This window comes from Vipera berus (assembly GCF_964194415.1).
Source record: "Vipera berus genome assembly, chromosome: 3".
Lineage (NCBI taxonomy): Eukaryota > Metazoa > Chordata > Lepidosauria > Squamata > Viperidae > Vipera > Vipera berus.
The window spans coordinates 44,741,508-44,765,057 of record NC_138204.1 but is presented as its reverse complement, the minus strand read 5'-3'; the positions used below and the strand labels follow the sequence as shown (position 1 = coordinate 44,765,057).

The following is a 23,550-nucleotide window of genomic DNA, read 5'->3' as shown; positions in this document are numbered from 1 at the left end:
CTGGAGGCGGATCTTTGAAAAAAGGAACCAGAAGCCAGGCGAATCGATAATGCAGTTCGTGGCCACCGTGAGGGAAGCTGCCCTGCGCTGCAAGTATGATAATTTAGAGATCAGGATCCGCGACAGGGTGGTTCTGGGCTTGCAAGATGAACAACTTCAAAATAGAATAATCGCAAAGCCCACCGGAGACTTGCAGGAGGTGCTGGACGAGATCCTCACCTACGAATCAACAGGGAGACGCGACCCCCCCCCACAACAGCAATGGCGCTGCAGCGGAAATCAATCTGGAAAGCCATGTGGACGGTGGGGAGGTGGACTACACGTGGGAAGCCGACATTGACGAGATTGCCCGAAGGTTTGGGAAGATACCGGCAAGGACCAACCGCCCAGACGGCACGGATCGAGCAAAAAGGCAACAACAACAACAACTACCACAACAAAGATTCCAGAGGGAGAACTCAACCCGACCGCGAGACCCCAACGCCAGGTGCGGCAGCTGCGGCGGCAGCCACCCCTGATCTAACTGCAGGTTCCGCAACGCCAAATGCAGGAACTGCGGAAAAACGGGACACATTCAAGCGATCTGCCAAGGTGGACCGCGTGACAACCAACTGCACAATATCGATGCGTGGGCCTCAGGTAAGGTAACCCCCCGACAGAGTGGCAGAGAGAACCCCAGGCCTAAGGCGCGATCCTCCAACTGCGGGAAGGGGGTGGGGGTCAACCACATCGGGAACCCTAGGATCAACCACATACTGAGCCCCAAATTAAAAATTGAGGTCCGGCTGCAGGGTATTCCTTGCAGGATGGAAGTGGACTCGGGGGCCTCAGTATCAATTATTTCAGGCAGTACCCTGGCACATATCTAAGCGAAGAGTAGGCAGAAAATTCCCCTAAAACAAACTAGAATCCAACTAGCTGACTTCCAAAGATCGCCCATAAACATTAAGGGAAAGGTTACCATACCCGTCAGCTACAAGGGATTTAAGGGCCCCTTAGATCTCCTGGTCATCGAGGGCCAGAGAATCAGCCTAGTGGGCCTCAATTGGTTCAAGGCCCTAGGCATTTGGGTGGGGGGGAATAAACACAGTCTACCGCCGAAACCTCAAAGCCGTCTGCGATAATTTCGCAGACGTATTTGATGGTTCCTTAGGGAAATACAAAGGCCCCCCCATTAATTTCAATCTGGATCCAGCGGTTAAACCCATCCGGCTTAAGGCCCGGAGGGTACCCTTTGCGCTGAAGCAAAAAATAGAGGCTGAGCTAGAAAAGTTAGTAGGCCAGGGCGTGCTGGAACCAGTAGAAGGAGGCCGCTGGGAGACACCAATCGTCACTCCCCTTAAACCTAACAGGGACGTGAGGATTTGTGCCGACTATAAAGCCACCCTTAATCTAGCCATGAAAAAACATGCTTACCCAGTCCCGACGTTGAAGCAGGTCCTCGCAACGATCCAGGACGGCGCCATCTTTGCCAAGCTCGACTTGGCGCAGGCGTATTTGCAACTCACTGTGTCTAAGGAAGCCGCCGAGGCTCAAATGATAGTTACCCACAAGGGGGCGTTTCGAGTCCACAGACTGCAATTTGGAATTGCTGCAGCTCCAGGCATCTTCCAAGAAGTGATGGAGAGGACCTTAAAGGGCATACCTGGAGTATGCCCTTACTTCGATGATGTCCTGGTGGCTGGAAAAACTGAGGAAATCCTTGCTGACAGGCTGGAAAAGGTACTGGAAAAATTCAGGGAGGCAGGACTTAAGTTAAAAAGGGAAAAATGTTGCATTGGAGTTAAATCCACTGAATTTTTAGGATACAGGATAGACGCTCAGGGCATACATCCCACGGAGGGAAAAATAAAGGCAATTAAATTAGCACCTGAACCTAAAAATAAGGCAGAACTCCAAGCATTCTTAGGTCTCATAAATTTTTATCACGCATTTTTGCCACATAAAGCAGCCATAGCCGAGCCCCTACATAGACTGTTGGATAAAAAGACCCTGTGGCAGTGGCAGGAAAAACATAAACAAAGTTTCCAAACGTTGAAGGACATATTGTCCAGCAGATCTACTGTCACACATTTTATCGAGGGCAAACCAATTTACCTCGCCTGTGATGCATCACCTTACGGGGTGGGTGCAGTGATAAGCCACATGGATGACCAGGGGGTTCAGAGGCCAATCGCATATTATTCCAGAACCCTAACCAAAGCAGAAAGGAATTATGCGCAAATAGACAGGGAAGCACTAGCCATCGTGGCTGGTGTTAAAAAGTTCCACGACTATCTTTATGGCAGGAACTTCACAATATTTACAGACCATAAACCCCTTTTAGGCCTATTCACCACAGACAGACAGACACCCCATATCATGTCTCCTAGGATGCTCAGATGGTCTATTTTCTTAGCAGCATACACATTCACCATAAAGCACAGACCGGGAAAGGAGATGGGTCACGCAGATGCTCTTAGCAGACTGCCCCTATTAGATACAGGGCCAGACCCAGCTCCAGCTGGGCAAATCCTCTCACTGCAAGAACTACCAGAATGCCCATTGACAGCTCGGGACATTGCCAAAGCCACAAGCAAGGACCTTATACTCAGCAGGATAGCAGCATGGGTCCAAGGGGGGTGGCCTAATGAGAACCCTGACACCAAATTCACACCATACTACAGGAGGAAGGACGAAATGTCGTCACATCAGGGGTGCCTACTGTGGGGAAACAGGGTAGTTATACCAGAGGTACAAAGGAACACAGTCATAACGGAACTGCATGAGGGGCACCCAGGAGTTGTGCGCATGAAGGCATTAGCCAGAAGTCATTTATGGTGGCCGGGACTGGACAAGGCAATTGAGGACAGAGTAGCTGGGTGTTACCAATGCCAGAAGTCTAGGCCAGAACTGACACATAATCCAGTACACAGGTGGGAGGTGGCTCGCAACCCGTGGTCCCGCATACACATAGATTTCGCGGGGCCATTCCAGGGACAGACCTTCTTGGTTGTAGTGGACAGTTACTCCCGGTGGTTGGAGGTCGTGCCTGTAAAGACCATGACATCCACCAAAACAATACAGGTCTTGCGGGGACTCTTTGCCACCCATGGGTTACCTGACGTACTGGTCTCTGACAATGGCCCGCAATTCACATCTGCTGAATTTCAGGATTTCCTCAAGGCCAACTGGATTAGGCACGCGACGTCGGCCCCCTTCCACCCCTCCTCCAACGGATTGGCCGAGAGGAACATCAGGACTACCAAGGAAGCATTGAAAAGGATCATCCAAGGTGATTGGCACCAGAGACTGGCCCAGTTCTTGTTGGCCCAACACACAACACCTTGCACTGCAACGGGGAAAAGTCCAGCGGAAATGAGGTGGGGCAGAAGGCTGACAACCAAACTAGACAGGCTCCACCCAGACCGGCTGCCCGTTGAAGCAGAACAAGACAGTGCAACCAGGTCCTTGAACATTGGGGATTTAGTGTGGGCCAGGAACTATGGACTGGGGGAAAAGTGGACACAAGGGGTAGTCATAGACAAAACGGGGCCACTATCATACATCATAGAGGGGGAAGGGGAACGGCAGATCAGGAGGCACATTGATCAGCTGAGGAAAAGGTCTCCGGAGTTCACTCAGGGGGCAACCAGCGGGGACCCCATAACACAAGACAACAACAATAGTCTTGACTGGCGGGTAGTTACACCATCGGGCAGGGGAATAGAAACACACCCTAGGCGAGCGGAACCACCACCTCAGGGGAACACGGCTGCACAGCCAGCAGCCCTCATAATAACACAACAACCCGTAGACCCGACACCTGCAGCGACACCCCAACAGGCTGCAAGGCCCAACGGGGAAACCAACAACAGAGCTGATATTCCAATGGGGAGATATCCTGCTAGGGCTCACAAGCCACCCACTTACTTAAAAGATTACGTTAGATAATATAACTCTTATCTGGGGGGGAAGGGGTGTTGTATAGGTAGATTAGCAGGGGAGTGGTTTCCCACCAGCGGGAAATCCACGAGCCTGGGTTGGGTGTTGTTTCCAGTGGCGGGAGATTCCCGGCCGGGGGTTGGCTAGCGTCCAGCGGCTGCCGGACATATATTGAGCCATCCGGACGGGGATCCCCAGTTGACTCCACGTGTATCAATAAAGATAACTGCTGCAATACCTCGCTGTGTGTGCGTCGTCGATCCGAACATAACACTTTATTTCCTTGATCTGATATTGATAGGAGCTGGGAACATTTCTTGAAATGTTATAGCATAATCCAATGCTTTATCAGCTATTAATGAACTAGATGGAAAAGGTTGTAAGTTATTGTCATCTAGGTGACAGACAAAAGAAATTTGCATAGAGCCAACAGCTTTGGTGTTTAAGGATTATGTCTCCCAAAATAGAGTGATGCCTTCTTAAAATAAAAGTAAGTCAAATCAAGTTGTTAAACCTCAGCAATTGCAATCAGTATAATCCATGTCATTATTCAGACTGCATTCAAAAAAGACACTAAAAATACCATTGTACCTTTCTAGCACTGATTGCAAAATGAAATATAATACAGTACATTTTATTGGAATGTATACCATAAGCCATTCTATTCTCTGAAAGTATTTTTACAATTCTGTTCCCTTGTGAACATATTTAATTACTTGCATATTTGTTGTTAATACAATTATGTTGCTTTATTATAATTGGGCAAATCTAAGCAGCTTACCTATAACATATGACAAAAGAAACGGCAATATAATCTATAAAATAACATCATCACCAATTAACTCTATACAATAATAATAAATGACATCCTGTTTCTACCTCACCATGGGATGCCACATTTCTTTTCATCAGAGACCCATTTTGTGCTGGGAATGGTGTCCAGGATACTTCATATTCCTTCCTTCCCTCCTTCCTTCCCTCCTTCCTTCCTTCCTTCTTGCTTTTTCTTTATCATTTGTGAAGAAAAATAGCTATAGAAATACCATAATCAAGTTATTTTGCACATGGGCATCTGGCTTCCTGCTGAGATCTCTATTAAATGCAGTCAAATCCCATTATATTAAACAAATCTCTCTCTCTCTCTCTCTCTCTCTCTCTCTCTCTCTCTCTCTCTCTCTCTCTCTCTCTCTCTCTCTCTCTCTCGCACACACACACACACACACACCATGCACAATGCTCTTGCAAAAGAAAGGAATCAGTTCTAAGAAGCAGAAAATGTAGGTTCAGTACCCATACAGATGTTTCAAGCAGATGGGATGGTGGGAGGGGATCGAAGCTAGATTCCCATGAAATGAGATCCAGTGGTTTAAAATTTGAAATGAGAACACAATAGTAGCAAGCTGAGTCCTCCTCCCCACCCACCTTTCCCCACCCACCCAAACTTGTTCTTTCAATCATATTTTCTTCCTCCTGAGGTTTAGACTTTCCAATGAGGGAAATGCCTAACAAAATGAATTCACATAGGAATTCAACTTTGTCCTTCTGCCCATCCATATACAGAATAATAGAGTTGGAAGGGACCTTGCAGGTCTTCTAGTCTAGTCCAACCCCTTATGTCAGAAAAATGGCTGTCCAATCTCTTCTTAAAAACCTTCAATGACGGAGTACACACAAGTTCTGGAGACAAGCTGTTCCACTAATTAATTGTTCTCATTATCAGGAAATTTCTCTTAGTCCTAGGTTAGATCCCTCCTTAGTAAGTTTCCTCCTGTTACTTCTTATCCTGCCTTCAGGTGCTTTGGGGAATAAGTGGACCCTCTCTCTTCTGGGACAGCCCCTCAAATATTGGAAGATGGCTAGCATGTCACCCTAGTTCTTCTCTTCATTAGACTAGACATACCTAGTTCTTGCAACCGTTAACTTTAACTAACTTTAAGTTATGATCCCCAACTCCACCAGCTGGATCCTGCACAAGATTGTCCTTCATCAGCAGGAGAGTGAAATCTCTGTGAAGTATCTCCATCTCTCCTTTGATATACCAACTTTAGAGAGATCTGCTTTAGCCTTTCCTAAGCTATTTTTGCAAACACACTATGGCTTTGATTATCTACTTAAAACTCCACCTCACTGTAGGTATAATTGTGGCTTTTCTAAAACCAAATCTGCAACATAATAGGGCATGCACCCAGCCATATGATACACAATAAAGAAACTGACAATCAGAACAGGCTAGGTTATTTTAAAAACATCAGCCATGTGCTAATGTGACACCTTTTCTCTATGACATTTAAAATGGAATTGTTGATACAGTATTGTTTAATGCAATCAGTCCAGCAATCATACTACAAAATATTATTTCTAGTGTATTCTTAAAGCCTCGTATGAATCCAGGTGGACTTCATGGATTTGTGGGGTTCGTGGCAATGATACATAAGTGATTTATTTCTACCTTCTTCTGAGAAATTCCAAGTATTTCCTAGTGGCTTCCTATCCAAGTACAAACAAGGTCCAACCAGGTTTAGATTTTTGAAATCAGAGAGCTAAGAATTTCTAAGAGTTTGGCTACAAACAAAGGGCTATATGCTGCTGAGTTTCTGCAGACTTCTGATATCTCCTGACTACACTAGATATTAATCAGTGTACAGCTACATTCTAACTTCATCTGCCTATCTATACACATAAATGTGTTACTCCTTCCTGTATTGCAAAAGTCTTTTGCTTTTTTACATACATGCCGATCAGTTAAACTTGCACTAAATGACAAGCTTCTCCTATATTTCAGTCCATCATGGAAAAACCCCAATGCTAATTGCTGCCCAGGCTTTTAAAAGAATAAAAATTCTTATATCATTGGTGGCCCTTTTTAGATCCAGCATAAAAGATTCATACTAAACTATTGCCTCTTTGTCTTGTCTGCAAAGAAAATTCTGTTTTCAAGCTATACCGCAGAGTATACTAAACTATGCTTTTAAAAATGATGGGGTGGGGGGAAGCAGCAGTTCTTTGGTTGGCATTTGTAACATTGAAGATTTAAAGCAGCAGCTGGCATTTGAACTTCTATGAGATTTGGGAGGTTGACTCACTCTGCAGAATTTCTGTTCCAGAATTCCTAACCACATGGGTGCCTGAAATTCAGCAAATTCAGAGGAACTCCGGCTGCCTCATGCTAAGTTGCTGAATCTGTGAAACTGCATGAAATTGCCCATATTGACTGACAATATGTTGAAGACATAACGGGAAGTTAAACAATTATTTCAGGAAACTTTGGAGGCAACCAGAAAAAGTGAAGGAGCCAAAATAGGAGCCAGCCACCAGGGAATGCATCACTTCTGATCCTCAGTTTATCACTGGAAAGAGGGATTGCAGGCATATAAATAGTGCATAACATGTGCATCAGTGTTTTTAAAACTTGAACAACTTTGAGATGTCTGGATAACATTAAAATTGCCAAGATTGAAAACCCTGATATAACATGTAATGCTACAATAAAAATAGTGCACCAAAGATCTGTACTGTAGTTTGTTGAGCCATGAGTATTTCTAATGTGAAATGTTATTATCAAAAGAGCTGAAACTGAACTGTTTCCCCATTTCATTTTCTTTCTAATCTTCTCACCCTCAGAAATGAAGTTATATATTGGGTTGTATTTTTTTTAATGATGTATGGATTTTTTGTTAATGTCTACTCGTATGATATAGCACCCAGATTCACATTACTTGAGTTGGATGTCCTTATAAATGGACAAGATAAATAATAAACTTTGGGGATTTAGCATCCGTATCTTATATGTTTTATCCTGCAATGTATAAAAATCTTATTCATTACTTTGAGTTTAAAAATTTATTTTAATTAACTCATTTAGTTTTATTGTTTACTTTATTCATATAAATTGTATCCTGGTTTTACTGGCTTTAAGCATTTTAAAGATATACATGAAAATATATAATTTAATTTTAATTTAATTTTATTTAATTTTATTAGATTTATATACCGCCCTTTCCCGAAGGACTCATTATTTATTCATTTATTCATTTTACTATAGCTTATTCAGCTAACCATGATTTAACTACACCATAGATTACAGATTTTGAAAAATGTTACAATTTTAACCAAATGAGTGAATGAGTGATCACTGGGTTTGTATACTTTTAAACATTTCAAAGTGGGCTTTTCACATTACAATGGTTGCCTGATAAAATACTTGTAATCTGTTTCATGTGTAACCTGTTTCTATATAATCAAGCTGTCTTCCCCTTCCTTTCCCCACTTTATCCCAATTTAAATATTACATCAGATATTGTAATAATAATAGCAGCCACCAGAACCAGCAAAGTGGGCCTGCTTCAGGTCTGTAAAGGGCTTCAATGATGAACTTGAAGAAACTATGCAGAGACAGTTACAAAAGCATGGAGAGGAGAAAATCCCAAAAAGGATTTCTTGCTGATTCCATCCCAAGGTCAAAGAGGCAGGGAAGGGGAAAGACAGTGAAGTTTTTAAAATACTGGTTGTATAGCCTGGCTGGCGAATTCTGGAACTTGAGGTCCACATTTCTTAAAGTTGCTGAGGTTGAGAAACTCTGCTGTGGCCTATCTCAATAAAATACAGTCCCAGTCAAATTGCAAGAAGCAATGTCACCTCACAGAATCCAAGATGCATATCTTCTCTTCTGTGGCAGCTGGCTCATAGAACAGACTGAAGTGCTGGATGGCTCTGATACTGTTCGTTTTCTAGAAATCTTTGAAGATCTGATATTTTTTTCCCCCAGATGTTGGGGATGGGATGGAAGCCAGCATGTATACATTGTGTTGTGATTCAGGGTCAGCCTGTGGGTTCGGCAGTTGGGTCGGACGATTCAGAGGAGGAGGAGGGGGTGTTGGAGAGCTTGCTGAGGATAGCCTTGAGGCTCCGCAGAGCCCTCAGCCAGGCCCCTCCCATCTGGTTACGACGCAGACCCAGCTGTGTGAGCCTGACAGTGTGGATGAAGATGACCCACAGCTGGCCCTGTTCAAGGACGCCCGACGCAGGAGGCAGTCAAGCAGGAGTAAACAGAGGAAGGCAATGGGGCACCTTGGAAGGAGGCAGAGAGAAGCCACGCCTTGAACTGTTTAAAAGGGGAATGTGTGGGAGGGCTGGTTTGCTGAAGGCAACCGTTTGAATAGCTCCTGTTTCATGGTTCGTGTTTTGTTTTGCTCTGTTTGCTTTTGTGTCCATAAATTTGGCAGGCTTAGTTCCAGCCTCTTGCCTTCTTGTAAAGGGGTTGTCCCTGCCTTTTCTGCAGGGCCGGTAGTAGGCTGGTACAGAACTCATTGTTGCTTTATGTTGTTGGAGACTTTTTGATCGTAGACTATTAGAAAACTTTTAGGGTGCCTAACCAGATTTTTTAGTTGGTTGTTACATGCTGCCCAGAGTTATACTGGTCAAGATAAGCAGCCATATACAGTACATTTGTTTAATAAATAAAATAAATTTAACAAAGTCAGCCATAGCTCACAGAAGCTCATGCATTTTAATAAATGCTTTTCTGGAAAAGGTGCCACTAGACCTTTCCTGATTTCAGGAATTTAATGAATTCCTTTGTCTTTGAGAACTTATTGAGCTAGGATTTGAAAGGCAGCAAGGTCATGGATAAGCATCAAAACAAGAGCTGCCTTTTTGATTGTACGTATCATGATTGACACATAACTTGACCTTGGGTAAGTCCTTCTTCCTTTTCATTCCTATCACTTCACCATCAAATATGGCAAAGATTTGACCTATTATTCCAATGGTCTTGAACTATTTTCTTAGTTGTTTGCCAATATCTAATTGGTAGACTTAAAGGCATTCATCAAGTTGCCTTGTTTACCACCCCTATTTTAACTAATTAACATTACAAAGTATTTCACCACTTCCTTGCACCATTGCCAGAACCAATTACCTGCTTTCTGGTTTACTAGCATAGTGGAAGCAATAAATCTTCTTTGAGCAATGAAACATTTGTTTGCTACACGCCTTAATGAGAACTCAAATGGATGAAACATCCTACACTTTATTTATTTATTCTATTTGTTTAACACATCTACAAGCTGCTTATCATTCAATACAATACCCAGTCTGATGGTTCCTGGTTTAGATATTAGGGTTTAGGGCAGGGGTAGGCAACCTTGGCTCTTTTATGACTCGTGGACTTCAACTCCCAGAATTCCTGAGCCAGCATAGCCACTCCATGAGTCATAAAAGAGCCAAGGTTGCCTACCCCTGGTTTAGGGAGTTATTTCCTTAGGGGTCAAGGTCAAAGTGGGAGCTTTAAATACAGGTAGTCCAAAATGTACAACCACAACTGAGCCCAAAATTTCTGTTGCTAATTAAGACAGTTGTTTAGTGAATTTTGCCTCATTTTATGACTTTTCTTCGCATAGTTATTAAGTGAATCACTGCAGTTGTTAAGTTATTAACACAGTGGTTAAGTCAGGCATGTCAAACTGTCGGCCCATGGGCCGGATGCGTCATGCCAAAACCACGCCCACCCCATTGCCGACAATGGGGGGAAAGTCACGAGACGTCACGAGTTTGACATGCCTGGGTTAAGTAAATCTAGCTTCCTCATTCCCTTTGCTTGTCAGAAGGTTGCAAAAGGACATTACATGACTTCTGGGATGACGCGACCATCATAAATAAATATGAACCAGTTGCCAAGTGGCTGAATTTTGACCACATGACCATGGAGATGCTGCAACAGTCATTAAGTGTGAAAAACTGTTGCAAGTCACTTTTCAGTGCTGTTGTAACTTTGAACGGTCACTAAATGAATTGCTGTAAGTTGAGGTATACCTGTACAGTTGGGTGGGGAGATGTAACCTCCAATTGTGCTCCACAAAGGGCAAAATATCTGCAGACCTTTCATCTCTGTGGAGGAAAGAGGAAATATCATAGATATGGAAGAGCAGATGGGGAATACTCTGATTTACACAAGGAGTGGTAGAATTTACAGTTAAATGAATTGCTTCCATTGAAAATCTCCCCCAAATGCTGGAGCAAGAAGAATGTGAGAAAAATACAATTGCTCACTCTATCCTGTCAGTAAGAATCCAGAAAGTTTTGGGATCTTTATGGCTTCTAACACTAAATTGCTCTGCCGAAGATATGATGCAACAACATAACAGAAGGGAAGAGTAAGTTAAGAAAGTAAATTAAAGTCACCAACTCTTTCCAAATGTTCAGGAAGCAGCCTTGAGAATAAAGGATCCAAAGAGAAGTGGTTCTGTTTTATTACTTTAGGCTGCTAATGTAAACAGCCACAGAATAGGAAATTGCAGCACCAAGAGTCTCTTAGGGGAAGGGCACTCCAAAATCATCCTGAGTCTCCAGTTGATAGAAAAATTGTCTGAAAGGGAGGAAAAAAACAATACCGTAATTAATAGAATTTATCACATTGGAGATGAATTGGGGAGAAATCCCTGCCCACCTATGAAGTCACTTGGACTAGTTATTACTGAGGGAGTTAAACAGGCAGGGTGACTTGTGCATCTTTTTCAGTTCAGCCAGCCACAGCTGCATCTCCTTTCCACCTTTCACTACATTTTCCAACCCTTTAAATGTTGTTTTCCTTCTTGTCCTTCACCTTCCGTGTACACTCTGTACTATTTTACCTTATAATTGAAAGGGCAGGATGTTGCATGGGAACTGTGGGAATACTGCAGAATAAAATATGAAACCAATTACAAGAATGCAATTGCTGTTGGAGGTGCAATAAATCATTGTAAGTCATGTAAGTTGAGCTAGTCGTTTAGGCCCTACTTGGAGGTGAAATCACAGGATTCTTAGTAACTCTGGATAATGAGAGCATGTCACAGATTATCTTTCCAAATCTGTTTGGCCATGTTTTTTCCAATTCTTACTTATTCATTGACTCATCTACTTTACTAAGTACAGGGGATAGGGTTCACACAATATACTAACCCAAAACCATACAAATCACAAGGTGACTTAGCATGATGTGTCAACCCCACAAAGTTGAAACCAAACAAGTATAATCTGAAGCCTGTCAGAAGATCCCAATATAATTTTCTGGGAGAACCTGTGATGATGGGTGTCAGAAATACCAGCCATAACAGGGCATCTACTCCCTGTTTATATATCAGGAGGAGGAGAGAACTGGTACCACTACTACTACTTCCATGTCAGAAGCAACCAGGCATTTCCATAGTGAAAGGATTAGCCAGTGACACCTACTACTACCCAACTTGTAGTAGAGGAATTGGGAAGAGATAGACTGAAAGGCAGGTTTGTGAAATGGACTCCTAGCCTAGAAAAATCTCCAATTTCAGAGGGAAGGGTTATGAATATACTTAGTGTCAGAGAAGGCAACTAATTAATACTGACTATAAGAACATTGCAGAATCAAGGAAACCTGTTTATAAACAATTTTATAAACTAGTGACTATGCTGTATCTACTCTATGTTCCATCTGGTCATATTATATCAGAAACATAAAGAATAAAAGAAAATAAAAATGTTTAGTGATTATATCAAGACACAAGAATATTGTAGAAGTCTTCCAGAATTTGTGGGATTTCATTTAATCCTTTTATAGAAAAAAATGAGGACAGTATATGACAGTCTATGCAGCAGGTATTATCAAAAATGGCACCATAATGAAAGGATATGTATAAGAGACCTTGAGAAACAAGATGACAGAGTTAAGCAGGTAGCCCTATCTACAGACCATATTATCACTATTAAACTCAGTATCTAAATCTGAATACAGCTCTGACAAAAGGAACTAGAAAATATCGAGAACATTATACAGTATGATTATTGGTTACCTGGGAAGCCAATTAAGCCTTTAAAATAATAGCAGTTTAGGGATTGTTCTGCATTTGCTTGATCACCTCTAGATGTGCTGTACTATAACTCCTATTCTCCAAAGAGCATACTAGCTAAAAAACATGACAGGATTTTTAATTCCACACTACTAAAGGGTGACAGATTGGGAAAATCTGATTTAGATTGTGTCCATCTGGCATAATCCTTCTGTGTGCATGATACCTTGGATAATTGCCCAGTGAGAATTATTTCTGAGTAGATTTGCCCAGGAATGCATTGTAGATCAATCTTTTCCAATACCTAATTAGGATAATTAATTGCACTATTCCACATTTTGGGGGGGGGGGGAATCACAGGATTCTTAATACTTATAGTATGTCAATGATGCAGAGGTCTTCTTGGTTCAATCCCTATATTTAATTTATCAACAACTGGGGATTTTTCATGAATAGGAAAGTAGCAAAATAATGATCATACAATGATGGAAGTTATATTTGCAGCTATGGCTAGCTGATATAAGTTGTCTGTCAACATTTTAATTGGTACTGTTTCAATAAAGAGGCAAGGAAGAGGATTTAAACCATTGAATGTTTTGGTGTTGCTGTTCCTGATTTTCTATGTATCTTCTCCTTTAAATGGTAGCATTGCACGTCATTGTTAGTACACAGACTTAATTCATTAACATTTTTTAAAGACTTAAAGAGAGTCTTCATGGCACCTGCCTTATAATAGGACATCTGAAGTATTTAAAGACAAGAAAGACCTTCAGACCACTATGTGATCTGATCACATCACACAAGCTCCACCAGTTACAGTAGGAAATCTTTGCAGGATGGCCATCCTTTTCAAGTATGGGAGGGAAGAACACATTTAACGTGTTTTTCCCCCAAGAGTGGCCTTTACAATGAATGAACAATTATGAATGTGCATGGAACTGTGGGATTTCCCCCCCCCCATCTTGGAGAAATAGTTTTTGAGGAAGTCTGGGGAACTTTAACTGTTAAAACTAGTTTAAGGCTCAATTAGGTGGCAGGGGCTAAAAAACCTTTCCTGATCTTGAAAAACTAAGCAAGGACTGTTTAGTACTTGGATAATAATAAAGAAATGGATAAATCGCTTCCATATTATCATGAAAAACCTAGAAGACAAATTCAACTTGAGACAGTCTTTGCCTTTATCTTAACTGTAATGTACATTGCAGTCAATCTTGCCAGAAATTTCGAGTAGAGAAAAGGAAAACATGTCATTGAATCATCTCTGCTTCATTTGCCTATGCACTGTACTGCACTTCCTGGGAAGAATAAGGCTGAAGGAAGAAAGCAAGCAAGAAAGCTTCAAAAAAAAAAGTTACTGTTTCAAATGCAGCAGGTAAAATATTTATAAACTCTTCCTCCTCCAGAGGGAGTTTTCTGTACAAGCAGAACATTAAGTCCAATCCAGCCTGCTACATAATATATATCTATAATATATATTGTATTTTTTTTAAGTAAACACTAGCACCTAGGAAAAAAAAGATTGAGTTCATTGGACAAGAGTTGTACAAAGCATTTTCCATTTCCTAACGCTGGATACGCTTTGCAATATAGTTTAAAAGGCCTGAGGTTTTAGCTTACTGCTTTAAAGAATGGAGCAGGAGGAGACAGGGACCATGGAGCTAAAAGATGTTGGGAAGAAATGCCATAGTCTTCCCTGGGAGCACTTGTCCAGATATTTCTTTAAATCAATCCTGGCAAAATCAGGAAAGTTTTCTCAGTCACTGAATTTGTTCTTTTAATATTCCAGATCCAAATGTAGACAACATATTGTCTTGAGCATGGACCCTTTCTTTGTATATCAGCTGGGGAAGGTGAAAGGAAAAAAACAACATGGGATATCACATTTCCTGTTCGAATGTTTTCCGATATGTGAAACTTAAGTGTGATCATACTTAAAGTTTAAGTGCTGATCGCACTTAAGTTTTCGTGATAATAGCTTAAGACAATGTAGTTACCTTCTTCCTGGTCAAGATCTTCTGCTGTGAGTGAAGTAAACTAGGTCCTCATGAAATGTGTGAACCAGCTGTTGAGCATATAGCCAATATGTAAATGTCTGTACAGGCACATAAACACGCACATCACATACTATCTAGTGATTGCATTCTTCTTTGTTATGACTGCCCAAGCAGTCCAGTGAAAATGATTTTAATAAGAAATTGACCGTGTAGAAAAGTTATGACTCATGGCAATCAGACTCCCCAAAGAATAATCTGAGTGTTAGCAACACGTGGATTTTGCCAAGACTTAAAAACAAGATAGCTCTCATGTGAATGCAATAAACAGTGTTTGCTTGATGTAAAGAGCAGCCCAAGGAAAGCTAAGGGAAGGTGGTTATTTACAGTACCTGTGAAGGTCGATCCTTCTTTCCTCAAATCTCCTTGTTGGTTTCTAATTGCAAGGGGAGAGGAACGCCTTCCCCCTTAACCTTTACACTGTTTGGGGGAGAGGAATAGGCCAGTGTTTCCCAACCTTAGGAACTTGAAGATGCGTGGACTTCAACTCCCAGAATTCCCCAGCCAGCATAGTTGAAGTCCACGCATCTTCAAGTTCCTAAGGTTGGGAAACGCTGGAATAGGCCATTCATGAGGCGAATGCTGATGGTTTTAACAGAAGAACAACTTACTTAGTTGTTCTTAATGTGAGTTATGGCACCTCCATTTCTCAAGAATAGAGGAAACAAGCAAATAAAGGAAAAATCTCAGCTCTGTGCAGTAGGGTGCTTTTGTTTTTTTTTGTTTTTTTTGTTTCCTATGGAAAAATGATTGGGTTTCATAAGAGCATCTCGAATGGAAGAGCCGTTGTTCTTAACTGAGGGCAGGAAGGTGAGGAGTTCCGGGCTCTTCCGTGTCAGAAAACGAGTACATCTGAAACAACCCGCCAACTCAAAAGATGCCGTCTTCGGGAAGCGGCAATGCTCGAGTGTCCGGGACGCGGTTTCGTTGTGGGCAGCCTTCGGCGAAAGAGCTGCAAGCGGAGAAGTGACCCATTTGCGCGCCAGTCGGGCTCCTTAGAGGCGATGGAGGCGGCAATGCGGAGGAAAGTTAGGAGCAGCTCCCAGGTGATGGGAGAAAGGTGGCCGTGTGAGGAGAAAGCAGACCGCGAATGACCCACCGAGCCGTTGCTGGGCTTAAGGGCGAGCGCGGATCGCAGCCGGCTGGTTCCCTTGGCGGCTCTTTCTTCGCCATCGCAGCCGGTGCCCCGGGGAGCCGGCCAAGAGAGGCGAGTCCGCCGGTTGCTTATGCGCGGCCCTCTAGGATGAAGGGGCGGAGCCAGTGCCAATCCAGCGCGGCTCTGTCCGCTCGCTTTGCGCGATATACGCATCCTCCTCTTGCGGCGAGGGACGAGGGGGTGGGCGGCAGGGAGACGCCGACTTAGCCGCTTGGGGCTTGGCAAGCGCCGGACCCGGGACCGGGGCAGCTGAGGCGGAGGGCGGGCGATCGTGAGAGGGAGCGAGAGAGAATCGGGACGCAGCTGGGCGGAGAGGCGAGGCGGGGCGGGCGGGCAGGCGGGCGGGGCGGGGTATCCGGTTGCAGGTGTTTTCGAGCAGGATCCCATTGCCGTAAAGGCGGCTGCGCTGGCTCGGCTGAAGGGAGGAGGTTTGCCGAGGTTCCGGCTCGCTGCTACCCGGAGCGCGGATTCGGTTGGGTTGGTGCGGATCCGGAGCGCCGGTGACTAGGGGGCGCCACTCGCCTGTTTGGAGCCGCTCCGCCCGTCCCAGCAGGGACTTGCTCGGCTAAGGAAGGCGGACGAAGACAGGAGCGCAAGCCGAGGATGTGGCGGTGGGATGCGCGGGTGACGAATCTCTTCAAGAGGAACCTTCAGCCCACGCTGACCTACTGGAGCGTCTTCTTCAGCTTCGGCCTGTGCATCGCCTTTCTGGGGCCCACCCTGCTCGACCTGCGCTGCCAGACCCAGAGCTCGCTGTCGCAGGTCACCTGGGTCTTCTTCTCGCAGCAATTCTGCTTGCTGGTGGGGAGCTGCTTGGGCGGCGTTTTCAAGAGGACGTAAGTCAGCAATTCCGCTCTTGCTCGGCGCATCGGGCTCTTTCTCCATCGGCGTCGCCTGCCACCTCGTTCCTTTGGGAGCGAAGATGCTGCTGGCCGGGCCGGGAGAGATGGAAGGAGCCCCTTTCTCTTTTACCCCCTGGGCACCTTCTTTTCAGTATCCAGGGAGGTGGTGTCGACCATCGCTTGCTGGGTGGGATGCGTGCCAAAGCTGTGCCCTGGAAATCAGTGCCTGTTTCTATGCCCATGCCTGTTTTCCCGGAGCTACAAGGCTGGAACAGATGCTGCAGTTCCTGCCCTTCTAAATTAAGGACCTTGGGCAAAGTTTGGTGCATCTATGCCTGTTGAAATCCATGCCGAGTTCCTCATAAGTCCCAGCCACAAGTTTGGGGCATAAATCAGGACTTAATTCCGGGTACATGTGTGTGGGATTGACTCCAGCAGGCAAAAATAGTGAAGGAATTTTTTTCCCTTTAAAAATGACTCGATACTGTTTTAGTCCTGGTTCCTGAATACAAAAGCAAAAGGGGTAGAAACCAGACTGTCTGGCTTGGATTGTGAAGTCAGGAAAAAGGGGGGAAAGCCAGCCATATAATGATTTGTTTTGGGGGAACATGTTTTAATGTGCAGGCCACGGTGGTTCACCCACAAACTATGGCTTAACTTTATGAATGTAGCCTATGTGTTGTTGCAGAGACTGGGTTTAATGGATGATACAATCCAGAGGACATTTCTGGTGGGTGGATGTGTGGGTGGATGAGTCAGATTGAGTAGGCACCTAACACAGTAGTGGGCAAAACCTATTCAGGGAGAGCCTGGTTTCTGTGTCTTTAAGAGCAGTCTTCCACACCAAAATCAAGCAGTTAGTAGCCACATACATAACTCTTTGTTTAAATGATAGATTACAATGAAATAAGATTGAACAATGATAGAGATGCAGTCACAAGGGAAATTTAGAGTCAGTTATCTTAGAAGCAGTTAACCGAGAAATGTCAATATTCCTCTTAGATATGCTTCTTATAAAGGCAGTTTGTGATTATAACACACACATATACAATTTTCTACATTTTATTGCTTTTGCTAGTTATGTTTGACTTTTTGCAAATTAGGCCAATATCTGGGTTTGAAAAGCAACGTGCTGCTTTCTATTTGTGAATTATTTAAAACATATCCTCCAATAACTTTCAGAGGGCTTATCTAAATAAGATCAAAGTAATCTGGCCAAATATGAACAGGGGCCATGCAAAATGATGTTTATGTAATAACCATGTACCTGTCAGTTGAGAAATCCCACAGAAAACAACTGTGCTGTAGGATCACCTTCCAGGGCCTACACTAGCAACCCCTGGGCCTGTTCACATGACATCATTGTGCTTATGTGAACTCTTTTGCCTGCATAGAGGTGGTTGAAGACTTCTGAGCATGTGGCAAGATCCCAGAAGGATCTACAGTGGGGAACCAGCAGAACACAGCATGCCTGATGGACATTGACATAGAAACCTCAGGCTGCAGAAATCATGCTGAGAATTTCTCTTTGTAGTCTAAGAGGTTTGTTGGAAAGGACTTGTTTTAATAACCTCGGTGTCCAGATTCAAGCTGTCATCTTCTCTGAAAAGTTGGCAGTTAACATCTAGCGGCCAATAAGCATTTAAGTTGATGTATGGTAAAACAGTAAATACTCCATTTTCAAACAGAGTTCCAGGACAAGATGATGTGATTTTTTTAAAGCAGAAAACATGAACAGTAATTTCCCCATCTTGCTCCCAATTTGTGTCTTATAATTGCTATATTATAGTCTTGATTCAATTTGTTTTAGGTTCCCATTTTAACTTATAATTAATAACTGTCAATTGATGTTTAATCTGGAAAAAAAGTTTTAATGATCTACATGTTCTAAATCTAGGTGTTTTAAAGGTATTCGTGACTATATTTTGATCAATTAATCTTTTAAAACCAATTATTTTAATTCGTAGGATGTTTGCATAATATTAATAGTCTTGTGATCAATGCATGTTTTGGAATTTCTTGAATCAAGGCAAGCACACAAAATATTCATGTAACAACAGTTTTTTTTAAGCAAAGATACTCTTCCATTACAACTCTGAATAAAATCAATCACTAATTATTCTTTTCAACATCATAATTATGATGTCAAAAAGAGCAGTCCTGCTTGAACGTTTAACTATTGGTATGCCTGAACATACATCATCCTATATAATTATTTGACTTCAACTTTATAGTATGATGTGAAATTGTTTCATAAAATCTTTAGAATTTTTTATAAATGTATAATTTATGTGGACAAGATCACAGAGAAGCTGTCACTTATTCATAAAAGAGAAATTGTGTATGGATTGGTTTGGACCATTATGAGAAAAGTATGGGATTACATCTTGATTTCTAATCATCTGTCTTGGCAATATTGGACAGTGTCTTCTATGTCAGAATCTTGCTCTATTCTTTCCAGAGAGCCATGTATGTTGCATGCATTATCTACAGTAACAGAGCCTATTTAAGCATGAAACAAACTGCTTGGTCATGTATTTTTATCATTAAAGTGAAATTCATTGGCAAATCATTTCTTAAAGATTCTATAGGCTAATCATTGTTGATCAATATTGCATTTTTCCCAACAGTCCTAAGTATGTCCATTAATTCCCAGCATTCCATTAGATGTAGTCTAAGAACTAAGACTGCAATTAACTTTACTGACCTAATTGCTAGGTCAGCTAGTATATCATAGTCTTGATGTGCAAGTTTGTAGAACCTCAGTTGAACTTGCAAGAACATTAGCTAGTCTTTTAAATTAATATGTCCTTAGTGCTCTCTAAGCTTGGTTGTTTGCTTCCACCAAGGACTCCTCCATTTAATCCTGAGCAACATATATTATCTTCTATAGCTATTAATAAACTAATACTGAAGAATTCTATTCTTGTCATCAGGTGATCAATTGCATCTGGAAGGAAAAAATGTTGATGGTTGTGCTTAACACAGTTGTGGAGAACTAACTGACTTAGAGAACAAAATACTTTTGAATGCCTTTTAGCTCTCTCTTCCCCCCTCCTGCCCCTCCCCATGAAATCCTTAATTCTCCATCATCTGGATCTCAGCAGTTACTTTTCAAGACATTATAAAAATGATGGCTGGTCTCTGTGCAGTGTTTGGATAACGCATGTTTCTCTAACTGCTGCTATCTTCCAGGATGTTATTTGAACTGATATTGACTTAAATGGTATTTTTACATCTAAAAATTAATTTTCCAACCAAATCCTAAAACTAAGATCTATTGACATAGTTGTCCAACATGTGATTTGTCTTTATCTGTTGACTCTTTCACAACATTCTTAATTTAAACTACAGAAGTGATGGGTAATAGAAGCATTCAGTTAAGTGACCCTGATTGTTAATTCAAAAAAGAAATTATTTTTATCCCCAGATAAATTGGGCTTAGTTAGGGGGCTAAGATAATTCTTCTCAAGCATTCACACTATGGACTACTTGTGAGTAACCTGTCTCTATAGGATTGAGGCAAATTCCTAGAGAAGTCTTTTAAAGAAGTATCCTCTAGCACCCCATCATGACTGTCTTTTTAGAGTCATATACACTTCTCCCCTGCTTTAACCAGCCAGATCCAGCAAGAGGAAGAATGATAAAAACCCGGGCCCCCTTTCCCCCCCCCCCAAAAAAAATCTGAAATGCTGCTATTCCACTGTTTAATCTGCATTCAAAGAAACAGGTGCAAGAAACCAGGAGCCAGGATAGAGTTCAAAAGTGCTACAAGTTTATTTCATGCTACCTATACACGATGTATTGACCCCCACCATCCAGATCAGCCTGGTCATCTCCAATATATGAACATATGAAAAAGCAAGCAGCAGCCTCCATTAGTTAGGACATAGAAAATGGCTAAGACATTGTGACTCACGTGCTGCTGATGTAATGGGAGATGATTCAGTAGGGGTCCCTTGGGTCAGCCAAGACACATGAATGGGACCTCTAGGTCCAAACCTCTTACTGCAATGTGACAGGTAATTCATTCAGCAATCTTCTTGCATCTCAAAGAATACACCTGTGTTATGGTGTCCCTGAAGGAGGCAAGATTAGAATTTTTAGCTTTTTTTAGGCTTGAGAACTTTTATTTTTAAAATAAAATAGCAACAAATTGTTAAACCTAATGAAGCATAACACACATTCTATTCCCAATCCATGTGGACAGTACTGAATTGGATGGATTAATTGCTTGAACCTCCTTCTGCTATTTGATAGGACATAAAAATGGGTCTCCTAGTCCAACCCTTTGGTGGTTATATACTAGCCTAATAGCTGACTTTCCAACTTTTATTTGAACAAATGTGAATGCTCCACTTCTATAACATAATTAGTTACTGTGTTTTGGTCTTGGATATTGTAAAACTGGAAGGGGCTGTCATGAACCTTTCCAATTTGAAGCAGGCTTCTACATTCTGCTTTTCAGGGTTTCTGCAGTTTGTGTGCTTGTCTAAATAAAGCTCTTACAGCTTCTCTTGTAGCAGGTTGGGTTATTACTCTGATAATGGAGCACTGATTGGTGTGGGTGGTTTTTGGTACTCTTGTGTTTCTAGTTTGCCATCATAGTCTCTGCTGATCAGGATATCCAGGAAGAGTAATGAGTTGTTGTTTTCTTCTTGCCTGGTGAATTGGATTCCTTTGAAAATGTTGTTGATGGTTTTGTGGGTTCTTTTTTTAGTAGGGTGATGATGTCATCTACATAGCTGATCCATATTTTGAGTTGTATTTGTGGGAGTGCTATCAATTCTAGATATTGCATTGCAACCTCCACTAAGTCCTGAAAGTAGTGATCTCATAGATTCCCACAGGAGTCAGATACCACCTACAGTGTGAACACTGCAACAGTCTACTGCAACAGCTACTTAGCACAAACACACTGAAGACTAGCAGAAAGCATCCATGAACACCAAGTAGCAGTCAGAAGACCTGATGAAAACTCTTTCATTTCACAACATATGGACAGACGTAATCATAGTTTCAACTGGGAGACTGTGACCATCCTAGACCAAGCCAAATCCAAAAATGTGAGAGAACTCCTGGAAGCCTGGGACTCTAACAAATTGGTCACCAATAGATACATAGACATAAATAACATCAACATACTGTGCAAAAGATATAAAAAGGAAACAGACCAAAACACCTCCCCACTAGCAATCAACATCCAGATGAGCATAGATTAACACCAAGATTACTATCAGACTAACAATCAAGTAGTAAACAATACCCCAATTAAGGAACTGGCAAACAAGTTAACAGTAAACCACTCTGACAGAACAAGCCATTAGAATATAAATTGAGAGAAACCCCACTCCTTACTAGCACTGATCATGTTACCTAGTTTGAGTAATGAAACCTGTGTAAGAAAACTATTTCAGAGAGCACCGAGGACTCCATAGTTCAACCATGAGCTACAAATATTCTCCTTTATTGGTACAAGCAAAGAGTATTGAGACTTGAGATCCTCCTCTTGAAGATTTGCAAATCAAGTCAATTTGTGCTAAAATCTACTCTGAAGTGGTGGGCCTCAGAAAGGATCAGTCCATTATTTAAACTACCTTAAATCCTTGGGTTAATAGAGGAAAATCATCTTATTACTATATTTGGAAAGAGAAATGCAATTACCCCTTGCTGGAGCCGTACTGCTGGAAGACTCATCCTTAAACTAACAGCTGCAGACCCCAGTGCTCACAAAGTATCAGTCTCCTATCATGAAGATTTTGTCTTGCACTACATGTGATGCTTATATCATCTAAAAAGATTGCATTTTTATTGGCATCCTTGTTTTGACCCATCAGGGGTTCAGAATTTATACTTCTCTTGGAAGATATGAGATGTCAAAAGAATATGAAAGAAACTCATCTTAAATTCATAATTCTCTAAATGTGCGCTAGAGATGGAGTGGGGAGAGACATAATCAAAGATGATGAGACATATCACAAGAGTTGGCAGCACTGTATATCCATTGTGTTGTGAACAATTTTTTTCCTAAAAGCAACGCATAATGCTTTTAAACTCACTCTATTATATTTAGTGTGGCACTCTTTTATGATTAAACACAATGATAGATTTAAGTGCACATTGCTTTCTGCATTACAAACCTTATTTCTTTGTTGAAATTATAAAGAAGTATATGATAGGCTTATTTTTTGTCTTTGTTTTTTTATCAAACAAGGAAACAAAGTTTTTGTTCATGAGCTAATGCCTTATTAACAGTTCTGGGGTTGAAAGTTGAGAGTGACATTAAGGAAATATTTTTATTATGCTGGCTATTGCCAATTTTACGGTCAGAATTTACAATCACAAAAAACATACAGGCCACAAATTTCTCTAAACCACTATGATTTGTTTTTTACTTTATGTATTGATGAACTTTAAAAACTGTTGGATTTTAAACCATGATTTAAGTCTTAATATTTACCTGGGGACTCAGATATTGTAGCTTTGATGGATTCCAGCAAGACTTGATACTTGGCACATGCATGGACAAATGCACAGCTCTTCCAAGAATGCTCTGTAATTTCTTGATTCTGTCTATTCATCTAAACAGAGAAGTAAATAATTTCTTGTTGCAACTGACTGGTTTTGTTGCAGTCCATGGTACTTTCAGTCACTACCTACTGATCCCTGATTTGAAGATGTCTATTTTCTTTCTCTCACTCTTTCTTTTTCATAGGTCCTACATTATCAGAGTGAGCGCCTGTTACTCGTCCCAGCTTTTGCCAACCTAGCAGTTC

At 41.9% G+C, this 23,550-nt stretch overlaps 2 protein-coding genes across 2 annotated transcripts in view; both read left to right on the top strand.

The window, feature by feature from the left end:
* CDK18 (cyclin dependent kinase 18) overlaps positions 1-7,228 on the top strand; it is a 119,984-nt gene extending 112,756 nt beyond the window's left edge. Inside the window, exon 16 of the mRNA XM_081325052.1 lies at positions 7,029-7,228. Coding sequence (XP_081181178.1) covers positions 7,029-7,102 — 74 coding nt within the window. The 3' untranslated portion in view covers positions 7,103-7,228. The remainder of the gene's footprint in view (positions 1-7,028) is intronic.
* Positions 7,229-16,307: 9,079 nt separating this feature from the next.
* Positions 16,308-23,550, top strand: part of MFSD4A (major facilitator superfamily domain containing 4A) — a 46,663-nt gene continuing 39,420 nt past the window's right edge. Inside the window, exon 1 of the mRNA XM_081322454.1 lies at positions 16,308-16,768. Coding sequence (XP_081178580.1) covers positions 16,536-16,768 — 233 coding nt within the window. The 5' untranslated portion in view covers positions 16,308-16,535. The remainder of the gene's footprint in view (positions 16,769-23,550) is intronic.